Source organism: Clarias gariepinus, chromosome 28 (assembly GCF_024256425.1).
Source record: "Clarias gariepinus isolate MV-2021 ecotype Netherlands chromosome 28, CGAR_prim_01v2, whole genome shotgun sequence".
In the NCBI taxonomy this organism is placed as follows: Eukaryota; Metazoa; Chordata; class Actinopteri; order Siluriformes; family Clariidae; genus Clarias; species Clarias gariepinus.
In genome coordinates this window covers 20,346,552-20,359,270 of record NC_071127.1, presented here as the reverse complement: position 1 = coordinate 20,359,270, position 12,719 = coordinate 20,346,552, and the positions used below count along the sequence as shown (strand labels likewise).

Below are 12,719 nucleotides of genomic sequence, written 5' to 3'. Positions count from 1 at the left end.
GGTTATTATGAAGCCCTCAGAAGTGAGCGAGTGAAAGACTCAGTGTCTTCGTGTGTGTGTGTGTGTGTGTGTGTGTGTGCACCTTGTGCAGTTATGTTTATATAACCGCAAACGTCAAGGGGAAACCCTTTTTTTCACCCGTAAAAAGGCCGAGTTTAGCTGTAGGATGAATGCAGTACTGTGTGCCACAGAGGAGGCTTCACCTGTCTCACTGTCTCACTGTCTCACTGTCTCACGGTTAGGACGGGGGACAGACCACTGCTCGCACCTACACCGATGTCCACCTAAAGGAGTCCTCTGACCTTACACTGTCAAACCCTTTCTGCTCTTTTTCCTCCTCCTGTGTTTAGTGGGTTTAACCTCAGGCGACTCAAATCAGCAGAATTCACCTTCTGGCCTTAATACATGTGAATGTGCCTGATCAAACAGAAACAGTTTGACCGGATTTATGTGATGTCATATAAAGGGGTGTGGTCAGTAGCCCCTTATATCAAGTTATATCGAGAGGGCAGAAAAACGACATTAAACATTTTGATAAAGTTAGATTTGTTTATACATTATTATAATTCATTTATGACACATACTCGGGGAAAATAATGGATTCAGTTACATGTTCAATTCTTTTGTTTGGTAATTCTGATATCTTATATCATGTATAATCAAAAAGATTTGCTCTGAAATAGATTTATAATTTTCTTTTTAATTTGCATTTTCATTTGCAGTTCCTCTATAATCCTACAGGTGGTGTTCTAAACTATTCTAAACAGCAAATGATTAAATAAGTTTGTTTAGAATTGAAACAAAAGATATTTTCAAATAATTGATAGAATCAGAATATTTATAAAATCTTAATACTAACAGAATAAAACTTCAAATCAAATCGGCACATTTGAATCACAATGAAATTGTATCAGGTGATCATTCGTGCATCCCCTTCCTAACATCTATGATTTATTGCTATATGTACAGTATATAACAAAGTTGGTTCAAATTGTGTACTAATGTTTAAAATCTAATCTTTTTCTATATGGTTCAGGGTAAGGCTTAAAATATAAAAATAGAAAGAGTAAAAGTGAAGAATAAAAAACTGCATGAAAACACACAATTCTAGTTATAAGGACTCTGATTGATTTTATGGAAATTTTATGGTGTTTTTATTATTATTAAACATTTTAATAAACACAGGAATGAGGCAAACAGGGAAACAGAGAAAGTCATGCATGCAGAGAGTTTTGCTCAGTTAACAGAGTTTATATATTTTAGAGAGAGGTGTTGCTTTATTTTTAAAGTCATGTGTTACACTGCTTTTGCAAAATATTGTAAATAATATAAAAAGGTATTTAATTGCTAGTAGTGGTTTTCTACTGAAAGTTTACAAAATCTGTTTAAACTAAATTTTAGAAATTATTGGTTGGGAATTTAAAATTATTGCAGAATTTTAAAACCCTAAAGAAACAGACTGTTTTTATTGTTGACTAATGAAAATCTGTTCCTATTTACACAATGTAAGTCATGTATATTACTGATTAATTTAGATCCAGGTTGTTCTTGGCCTTTGATTGACCGAAGCAATAATAACACTAATAATAAGCAAACTACAAATAATGTAAAAGCCTAAACTGATAAAAAAGGAAATTTAATGCCATTTTAGTCAGTTTTGAAATACAGAACATCACATATCGCCCTTCATGTGTCGAATTTGCTGCCACATAAAAACACGGTCAAGTCATTCTGCTCTCTGAGTGAAAAATAGGATTGTTTTCTACATTTATTTTCTCTGTCATTTCATCTGAACCTTCAGTCGATCAAAAACCCAGTTCAGTATAAACATGAGGGAGATTAGAGAGGAAGTATTTATTTTAAGCGGTGTCAATCAATCGGGTCATTAAAACAAAATGCAGATAGATTGTGCTTTACAAGAACGTGGTGACGCAAAACAATCAGCTTCTTGTACTTTTAGCTTTTCTGCTTGTTTCCTTGTTTCGTGCAACAACTCTGTTCAATTAAAGTCAATAAATCCACTCACTCACTCATCTTCTATACGGCTTCACTCTGTACTCAGGGTCCTGCAGTCTATCCCTGGAGGCTAGGGGCACAGGGTGCCAATCCATCACTGGGCACACACACTCATTTACACACTTCATTAGCCTAACTTGCATAGCATTTACACTGTGTGGGGGGGGGGGGGGCATGCAAAGGGAATCGAGCCTGGCTAGGAATTGAACCCAGACCCTGGAGATGCAAGGCAACAGTGCTAACCACTACACCACCGTGCCGCCTCAATAAATCCAAATGAGATAGATAGATAGTCCACTATTACACTCAAATATCAAGGTCAGTTTTATTTAAATATTGTGAACTGCATGCAGTTTGTACTTGTGTGTTTGCAATGATTTACATTTACATGACATGATCCTTCATAAAGCCAAGCTCATGAATAATACTCCTATACACTGCTCATAGCGAATCGTTTTCAGGTAACTTCCACAGATACTCATGACATAACTTCAGTCATTATTTTTGCACCATAACTTCAGTACACACTCAGCCTCAGCCATCCTGTTCCAGGTGAAACATTCACTTAATAAAAGGAAGTGGAACCATTTGCACTTTTTCAGAGCAGATTATTGGACCATTATTGTCAGGTTTTGGCGTGACAGAAATGTGTCACTTTTTTAATTAGTTCTGAATAAATTAAAAAGTTATGAAAACTGAATAAGGAAGGACACGGGGCTTAAATGATGTGTTATTTCTCATTGCTTGTGATTTTCTTTAACACTGATCTGGATTTATAAGATATGTGATATTAGTCCATGTTTAAGAAACGCTCAGATGTAATTATTGTGCATGGAGAGGATTTAATGTTCCTTTTGAATTCAGGAGCTGGTAAAAGTCGTTTGTTTCTGTAAATTTTGTATTCTTTGATTTTGTATGACCATTGTTAAAAGCCACTATATAAATAAATAAAACAAAATTGAATCGAATCGACTTTTGCTTTGTCATGCATTCGTCAGTTAGTACGTGTGCACTGTCAAGCAGTGCTTTCCAGGAAGAAAGTGTTACCATATGTAAAGAGTCATGAGCCTTTCACTTAGACCAGCTGGTGTGTCTGAAAAAGCTGAACAGGAGTTTTTACACTGTGCAGTTGTTCACCTCCCGTTTCTGTACATCTTCCCTGAGAGACGGTATTCCCAGGAGTCCCAGGAGTCTGGTTTTATTCCCAGTCAGTGATGCCAGTCTTTTATCACTGGGTTCTCTTGCAGTTATTACCATCTGAAATTCAGGTCTGTCAGCACCATAGTACTGTTGAGACACACAGGGGTTTTCCACACCATAGGAGTCATAGCTACACACTCCTGACATCCTACTGTATATCTCTGCTGTGCAGGGACTCTGTTATCACTTATCAGTAAGTATGTAATAAAACATTGTTAAAAAAAGGTAAAAAGTTTTGAATTACATTAAACTGGCTTATTTGTATTTGCGTGCTGTCCACATTGTAGTCGAAAGGACTCTTTAATATTGCCGGTGTGCAATAGCTTCAGGAAATCACTAGAGGGAGCATGTAACAGATAGGTATTAAATTTAAGATTTAATTACTTGTCACATGTACCTTCTATCCCGGTCAGAGCGCAGGGTCAGCCACGATACCATGCCAGCCACCACTGCCTCCACGTAATTTGGCTCTGCACTGTGTGTCTTAGTGATTGGACACTAAATGCATGGTTTAAACATAAACCATAAGTTGTACCCTTCTAGTTCACTCCCAGTTCACTCCTAATTATAAAAGAAGCCTTGAGATGTCATTACATCAATTACAATTTTAAAGGACAAACTCAATGTAGGAAAACAATCTTCAGATTTTTCTTTACTTCACTGTACAGAAGACGATTTAACATTCCCTTCTGAAATTACTGTAGGCATTCTGCTAAACACTGAACAGACATTAGGGCTTGAACAGGGTTAAAGATAATGAATATGAGATGATGGATCACAATTGTTGCATTAGATCGAGATGTGAAAATTTTTTTATATATATTATATATAAGGCTCATAATTGTGCAGTATAGAGTGACATATAATTTAAATCTTTCAGCACAACCTAGGCAATGAATAAAAAAGTGATCACTTTCAGTCTACATGACATATCCTAAATCAACCTTTTTTTTAAATCATCCTTGACCTACACTGTGTTGCCCACACAGATTTGTGCCGCTTGAGTTAAACAGCTGTTTACATGAGCAACAGTAGAGGAACTGATAGTCTTACAGCAAAGTAAAGAAATCAACTCTTTATATTCGGTTGTGTGTTTCAAGGACTTACAGGAAATATATTTTTATTTATTTAAAACTGGTGACACATTGACATCACTGAACTGCTTGTTGTTCTTTTGTAATGCTTTTCCAGACTTGTAGTACAGCTTCCTTCAGGTGTTGTGTGTCTCCTTTCGTGTTGCATTGTGGGTGTTCTGTTGTGTTGTGTTGTGTTGTGTTGCGTTGTGTTGTGTGTGTTCTGTTGTGTTGTGTTGCATTGTGGGTGTTGTGTTGTGTTGCGTTGTGTTGTGTTGTGTTGCATTGTGGGTGTTGTGTTGTGTTGTGTTGCATTGTGGGTGTTGTGTTGTGTTGTGTTGCATTGTGGGTGTTGTGTTGTGTTGCGTTGTGTTGTGTTGTGTTGCATTGTGGGTGTTGTGTTGTGTTGCGTTGTGTTGTGTTGTGTTGCATTGTGGGTGTTGTGTTGTGTTGCGTTGTGTTGTGTTGCTGCATGATGAAGCTCCTCCCAGTTGGATCAGACGTGTTTCTCTGTAAATTCTCAGACCGGATGTTTTAGATCCTGAGTTCACTCTACTGCTCCATCATTAGCAAAGATCAGTGAGAATGTTCTAGAAGCAGCCATGCGAGCCCATGCTGTGACCCGACCGTGCTTCACACATCAGCTCATATCTTCTGGATCAGGAGCCGATCTTATCTTTCTCTACACTCTGGAGTCTTGTTTGATGATGGCTTGTGAGACCTTCACCCTTGGCCTGTGGAGGTTGTTGATGAAGCTCAACAATGTTTTGCAGTTTTTCTTCTCACAATGTTTCTGCTATAAACCGCTGTTGTTTTCATGGCCTGATTATTCGGGGTAATAAGGGCACTAGGTACTCCCTGTACAGGGTGCCAATCCATCAGAGGGCACACACTCACTCACACACTACGCGCAAATTAGAAGCACCAATTAACATAATCTGCATCTCCATGGACTGTGGGTAGAAATCCGAGTACCCACATAGCAAACTCCACGCCCACAGACCTCAGGAGGGACTTGACCCTAAAGGTGAACCAGAACCCTTGACCCTGAAGGTGCGGGGTCACAGTGCTAACCACTATGCCACCATGCCCCAAAAGTAGACATTCAGAGCTATTAATTGAATCATTCCGCCTAACATTCCGTGTCTTCTGGACATCAAGAGACACCTGTCAGTCCAATGTTCCAGTATTTCTGATTATAAAATGGATGTGATTACTGGTCTAAATAGCGAGACGTGGTTTTAAGTTCACTGTTGATTAAAATCTTCTTCTATTAGTTGTAGTATTAATTTTGTGTAATTCAGCATTTGTGTGCATTTCTCTATACAGTATACAGGGTGACGATTCTAAAAAAATATTTTAGCAGGTAAAATACCTTAAATGTAGGCAAATATAAATAATATTTTCTTTATTAAAATGTCCTTAAATAAATATAAGCTTTTTAATATTATACCATTATTATTTTTTTTACATTGTCTTTCTGGGAACACGGTGGTGTAGTGGTTAGTACTGTCGCCTTGCACCTCCAGGGTCTGGGTTTGATTCCCGGCCAGGCTCGATTCCTGTCTCTCTGTGTGTGTGCATGTTCTCCCTGTGCTTGGTGGGTTTCCTCCAGGTGCTCCTGTTTCCTCTCACAGTCCAAAGATATGCTAACTGGTGTTCTCAAATAGTGTGTGTGTGTGTGTGTGTGTGCCCTGCAATGGATTGGCACCCAGTCCAGGGTGTACCCTGCCTTGTGCCCTAAGTCTCCTGGAATAGGCTCCAGGGACCCGCGACCCTGAGTACAGGATAAAGCGGTGTAGAAGATGAGTGAGTGAGTGAGTCGTCCCTCATTAAAGTTTTCCTCCATTTTTTTATTTATCAACAGCAGGTGGCGATATTACCACTTCAAATGCTACACACCACTGTGCTTACTGTATGTAACGCATCACCATACACAAATGTGATGAAGTAGAAAATATTCAGATGCATGAAAACTGTTCTTAAGTACAGTAACGATGTAAATGTTTCCCTCTGCAACTCTCTCTCTCTCTCTCTCTCTCTCTCTCTCTCTCTCTCGCTTGCTTGCTTGTTCTTATTAATTCCCTATTAAGCTTTTATAAGAAATCTTTTCAAAAATGTCCTCAGGCTGTCTGGTTCAGGAGTGGAATAAAGTTCTGCAAATTGCCGTTTCTCATTATATGAAAACAAACATTTCTTCTTTCCAGTTATTTCCTGATTGCTTTAAATCAAGTATGAAAACAGAAATTAACAATTTAAACTGAACAGATCATGGATTATGTTACGCCTCTACTCCAGGTTTTGCACCAGTAAAGCATTAGTTTTTTATATCTTTTCATGGTGCATGTGGAAGAAACTACCTTTGAATGATCATGGTCGCTGCCATGTGTGTAAAACCTCGGTTCTGACAGGCATTTTGCTTCTTTAAATGTCTTCTGTGCCTAGAGTGAATTTTATTCATTCATTCATTTGTCCTCTCTATTCATAGACCCAGTTGATGTTTTGCGGATTCTCCAGCTTCCCTCCCTCCCTGAAGGTGTACGGAAGGTATCAGGTTTTTGTGTCTCGCAGACTTCCGGTACTGATCATGCCTACCGCATCAACAAGAAGGCCCAAATCTCTGCTCCAACCAAGCAACTCTTCCAAGGTACCAATCTCAGACATCCTGATAAATGAATTAATTCATCCATCACCGTAGCAAAATGTTATTCAACCATTCAGTCTATTATGGGGCAATTAGTGGATAGGAGACATTTATATCAAGCCATTAAAAAAGGCTATTTGATTGATGAAGGTAATGTTCATTTGATTTCTTTGGTGACTTGAATGTTGTTGTTTTGAATGTTGTTCTCAATTTTTTGCTCTGTTTGTTGCATCTCTACTTTTTTCTTTGTGTACATTCATTCCTGCTTAATTATTTCTAACCTTCTAAAGTCTTCTAAGGTAAATTCTTCTTTCCTACAAGGTCGTTTTCCAGAGAACTTCTCCATCATGACCACTGTGAAGGCTAAGGCTGGGCTTCAGGCCTTCCTCCTGTCCATCTACAATGAGCAGGGTGTGCAGCAGCTGGGACTGGAGCTGGGCCGCTCACCCATCTTCCTGTATGAGGACCAGAACCGCATGCCTACCCCAGAGAACTACCCCTTGTTCAAAGGCATCAACCTGGCTGATGGCAAGTCAGTAACCGAGCCGTTCAGAGCACAATCACGATTGACATACATCAGTCTGTAGGGCTGCAACTCACTGTTATTTTCATAATCAATAACTAATACTGCACAATGCACATGCTTTATAACATCTAGTAGACTAGTCATTCATTCTTACCACACTGAGGTATTAAAACAAAACCCAGATGTTTTGGCCAACAAATTATGAAATGAGAAACAAAGTCAAAGTCAATCATGAAAACACACTGCACAGTGTAGTGTAACAGAGACTTTACATACATTAGAGTTTATTTTCTTACAATATGTTTTTCCTCTATACACTGGCCTGACAGTCTTTCTCTAGATGTGTCTAAGATGCCTGTACACCATGCATTCATGGAAACTGTATTCAGTCACAGTGTCGGTGGTTTCTGATGCTTTCTCTCCATCAACCCTGTAGGTGGCACCGCATTGCTATCTCTGTGCAGAAGAAAAATGTCACTCTTCTCCTTGACTGCAAGAAGAAAATGACAAGACCTCTTCCAAGAGGTAACAAACCAGTGGTGGACAACAAGGGCATCACTGTCTTTGGCAGTCGTCTCCTGGATAGCGAGGTTTTCCAGGTCAGTGGTAACTGATTAAGCAATGAACCCACTAAATAAATGTTGTTATTATTTAAGTTGTTAACAAAAATAACAGGAGGGGCCAGTGCCAGGTTCCTTGGTAAAGATGAGGACTAGTGACAGGAGAGGACGTTCCATCAAATGAATGATATGATGAGATTTGTTTCACACTGCATCATGATAAATTTAATTATATCCTTTTTTTTCCACAAACCCAACTTTCTCATGCAAATGAAATGTAATTGATAATCGTGCCCAGATACAGTAAAGATTCGGGCTTCACAAAGTTGATTAAGGGCTGAAGGAACTGGGGAAGAGGATAAGGATACTCATGTGTGATTTGGTTAACACCAAATTAAAAGAAGGACCTCACAGAGTCATGTGATCTAGAAATATGGAAATAATCTTGTTGCAATGTTTCTCCTTCATCCTTCTTAATGGCCTGTTGTTCTGCAAGAGGCTAGGTTATGCAAGTGGAAAGGATGAATGAGAAAGCACAATCAGCTGATCAGAATTTAATGAAAGGAGTTTATCTTGTTTTTTATACCATGATATGTGGGGAATGTAAAGAAACATTCAAGGAAAGTCAAGAACATGATGTTTGGCTGTGTGGTTGTGTGGTTCCTTATGCAAAATGTTGACCTGGAGGATCACATGTCTTGGGGGCCAGGTTCAATGGTTCCCTGTTTAATGGCATGGATCTTGAGAGGTTGTTAGAGCAACAAAGCAGGAATATTGCACTCAGAAACTTTACCTTGGTCCATATGTATTTGTCAGCAGCCCCAGAGTTAATCATGGTCTGAGTGTGTATCTGAAAACCTATAGGTCATATATTAATTTTTATGAAACTTACCAAGGAGGCATTAGAGGTGGATCTGGTGCCCTCTGAGGATTGTGATTAAGGTTCTCCATTTCTTACAGAATGTGCATTGAGCAACAACATGCGTAGGTTTGCATCCTTTTCTGATTTTCTCATTCTTCACTTCACACAACATTGACTGAGGAGCCAATATCCCCTTTGGGAATGTGTTGATTGTTGATCAGCTTGGATAGCCATGTTAGAGAGGGATTGTATGGTGGCCTGATGATTATGGCCTTCAAATTTAGACCCTGCCAAAAGTTCAGACCTGAACTCCAGTGATGTCATAACAAACTATGGGCACAAGCAGGAGACTATGCGCCAGAAAACATTAATTTACTAATTTATTTTCAGTAACTACTATGTCATGATCCAGAGCATACACTTAAAATCTGTAGACTGGAAATGAGCCAGGAACATGTAAGGGATGTGTTCCAGGACATTTCGTGAATATTGTGTTCAATTTGATACTTTTATTAGGTGATGTGAAAGTGATTGCTCAGGGGGTTGAGTCTCTGGGATGCTGGTTAGGGGTTAGAATCCCAAGCTGATATATGCCCATATACAATACCCAGCCATTAGAGATGCTGGACATCCCCAGTCCAATTCCCAAGCCTGGAGAAATGGATGGATTGTAACATGGAGGGGCATCTGGTGTGGATTGAACTCCTGACCAGCATGGACACTAAGAAATGGTAAAAGCCCCAATGAAAAATAATAATTAGGTAATTATAGATAATAATTAGATAATAAATCAGTCATCTGATTTGTTAAAAGTTGAAGTGTTTCTAAATTCAGATTAAATTCAAGATCAGAGGTTTAGCCAGGGATTAAAGGTGTAAAAGTGGTCAGAAAAAGAAATATTAAAAGAAATGGCCATACCAGTTTAAAGGGCGCACCAAGATTAACAGCACTGAGGTTGAGAGGGCTGAGATTGGTGGAGGACTTGAATAGCGATGGAGAGCTATAGCTCTACTTAAGCAGGACCAGTAATTAACGTGCCTTAAAACTAAAACCCAGTGTCGTAATGCTGCATGATGACATTTAATGACCAACCCTTGACCTTTCATCATGCTGTGCTTCTCTACAGGGTGACATCCAGCAGCTGTTGATTGCCTCCAATCCTCAGGCAGCCTACGATTACTGTGAGCATTACGCCCCCAGCTGTGACTCTCCTCTGCCCAGGATTCAGGCCCAGGATCCCAACACTTTTGTGAGTACCATTCTTAAAAACTGTACAGACATGAGATTTATTCATAAATCAAAGGTTAATTTAAAATAAAACATTTTTTTTATTTTATATAACATATACATTGTTCAAGTGTCTCATTATATTAACAGGCATCTTTATTGCTCATGTTTACTGTCATGTTTGTAGAGAATGATCAGGAATCAGACATGATTTTCTTCTTTGAAAGGTAGCAAATGTTTGTCGTTGTTCATCTTTAAAGTTACACAGACATTTCATTCGTTAGATAGTTTCTGCACATGTTCCTGACAGAATAATCTGAACTGAAACTCAGCTGGGAGAACACAGTGATTTATGATGCTGAATTAGAATACAAATACCAGATCCGAGCTCTTAAAGTTTAAAAAATTGCCATGGAGCCTAAATAATTAAAAACCCCATAAGAAATGTATTCAGTTTTTCTGACAATATGTAATAAAGCACCAACTGAAAAATGCAATAAAGCACATGACTGCGAACAGGAGGAGTGTGTTATCCGCCCACTGAGATCAGAGGTGCACGTGATTGGCTACTGCAATGTGATTGAAAATGAAAAGTCACTGGTATCTTAAGAACAAGGCCATATTCCCTCCTTTTGCCCCTGAATGCCTTTGGTTTGTGAGAGATGAAATAATGAAAGGAGTCTCCTGGAAGATGTTTTAAGCCTATTCAAGTAGTTGGTTAATTATATGAGCTAATAAAATAAAAAATAACCTCAAGCTATTTAGTTTGTTATTAGATACCAGATGCACATGTCAACAATTTTTTTAAACAATAATTTATAACAAGAAATTTACCCAAACAAACAGAACATGCCAAATTAATCAACAACACTTATCTTATACACAGTTTGAAAATTATATATACCAAGAGACCAGTGAAAACACAAGACGGGTTCATTAAGAACCAGGAATACCTTTTACTGATGTGATGGTACAGCTTTCAATGGAATTAAAATTAAATCTAAACACACTTTGCGTCAGATTTGGGGTGACGATATTTTAAAAGTGATATCGCGGCTCCTGTTAATGAGACACACGGAAAAGTTAAATCTATTTCCCCTTAGTCACACCTGTAGGCAATGTCAGAGGTTGATCATCTGGGAAGCGTTGCCATTTTTGTTTTGTTTTTTGTTCTGCCCTTTGTATTGAGCACAGGTGACTGACTATACTTTGTACTTGGAACCCTAATAATAAATATTAGCAGTTTTAGTATAATTCTGTGAAATGCATTGCTAAAACCTGATTGGCTGACAATGAATGCCTCAAAAACATTCCATAATGAGGAATATAAGGAACATCTGCTTATACAATAGGTTCTCAATGCAGTGCACAGAATGTCAGGTTTTTCAGATTATTCCTGAGACCTACCTCAACCCCATATGGATGACCATTAAAATCTATTCAACAAATCAATAAACACGGCTGTTTGAGTTAATTATAAATTAGTTATTCTTTACCTTCCTACAATCGATGTTCAAACTCAGACAGTTACAAATTAGTGGCAGAAGGTACCTAGAGCATGATTTAAGGTAAAAAAGGTAAACATCTGTACTGTATAGCCACCATCAGGCAGACCCAACTCATCATGAACAAGTGCATTTGGAAGAAAAATAAGAAACATAATTCTAGTGGAAATTGGTGTGTTTTGGGGTCCAAGCACAGTTAATAATCCTGTGAAATATGTGATGAAAACTGATGCAATAAATCACACAATACACTCTCCTGAATTTCAACCTGATTGGCCATAAGGATCCTGAGAAAGAGATCTGTCTTCATGTAACTCCACCCCTTTTGGTGACCATGAAAATAAAACCCCAAACTTCTACAGTCTTCCTCAAGTTATGTCCTGAATAAATTTCTTAAGATTTTGTGGAAAGTATTATGTCATCATATGGAAAAAAATATGGCCATCATTTTGTTTCCAGATGTCAGCATTTTTTAAACAACTACAAAGGGGCGCTTACTTTAGAATCAAGTTTGTAAATGTATGATGGTATTCATGAAGTTCTGCCATGTCACGTCACGAGCATTATGAGAAACCACACAGTAAAAAAAAAGATAGATATACAATAAAATATCATGTACTGTAACAATTGACATGTGTTTCTCTCTTCATGGCTGAGGTCATTTCAAATGAGGTACATATGAACATTTTGACGGCAAAATTAGATAAATTTATTCATCTTATATTTCGCTATAATTCCACCACCAATGTGACAACATTGTAGATTTCGGCCTGCAGTTGTGTTTGTGGTCCTTTAAGTGTGCAGTTCAGTATCAACAATATGTTGGTTGAGTTTAAATACAAATATAACAAACTTGTGATTTTGTCGTGATTGTGTAGTAAGTCAAACAGAAATAAATGTCGGAAAATTAGATCAAAACCTTATAAAATTTTAAAGATTGTTGAAGATCATGAGAAATGTTATAAACAATACATAAACTTTAGTTTACAGCATCATCAGCCTCATCCTCATCCTGACTTCAGCTTGGTGTCCCAGAGTACGTACTGTATAACCAGCAGCTTCCCAACACAGCGTGTGTATCACGTCTCTTCTGCACAAATTGCTAT

The 12,719-nt window shown here is 38.2% G+C and overlaps 2 protein-coding genes across 4 annotated transcripts in view; both read left to right on the top strand.

The window, feature by feature from the left end:
* The window catches only part of LOC128516134 (histone H3-like), a 575,451-nt gene that overhangs the window by 80,195 nt on the left and 482,537 nt on the right, over positions 1–12,719 (top strand). The gene's annotated exons all lie outside the window — the stretch shown is intronic.
* Positions 1–12,719, top strand: part of col11a2 (collagen, type XI, alpha 2) — a 54,474-nt gene that overhangs the window by 1,376 nt on the left and 40,379 nt on the right. For all 3 annotated transcript variants that reach the window (XM_053490416.1, XM_053490418.1, XM_053490417.1), the window contains exons 2-5: positions 6,778–6,936; positions 7,255–7,465; positions 7,896–8,058; positions 10,008–10,130. In XM_053490416.1, coding sequence (XP_053346391.1) covers positions 6,778–6,936; positions 7,255–7,465; positions 7,896–8,058; positions 10,008–10,130 — 656 coding nt within the window. The remainder of the gene's footprint in view (positions 1–6,777; positions 6,937–7,254; positions 7,466–7,895; positions 8,059–10,007; positions 10,131–12,719) is intronic.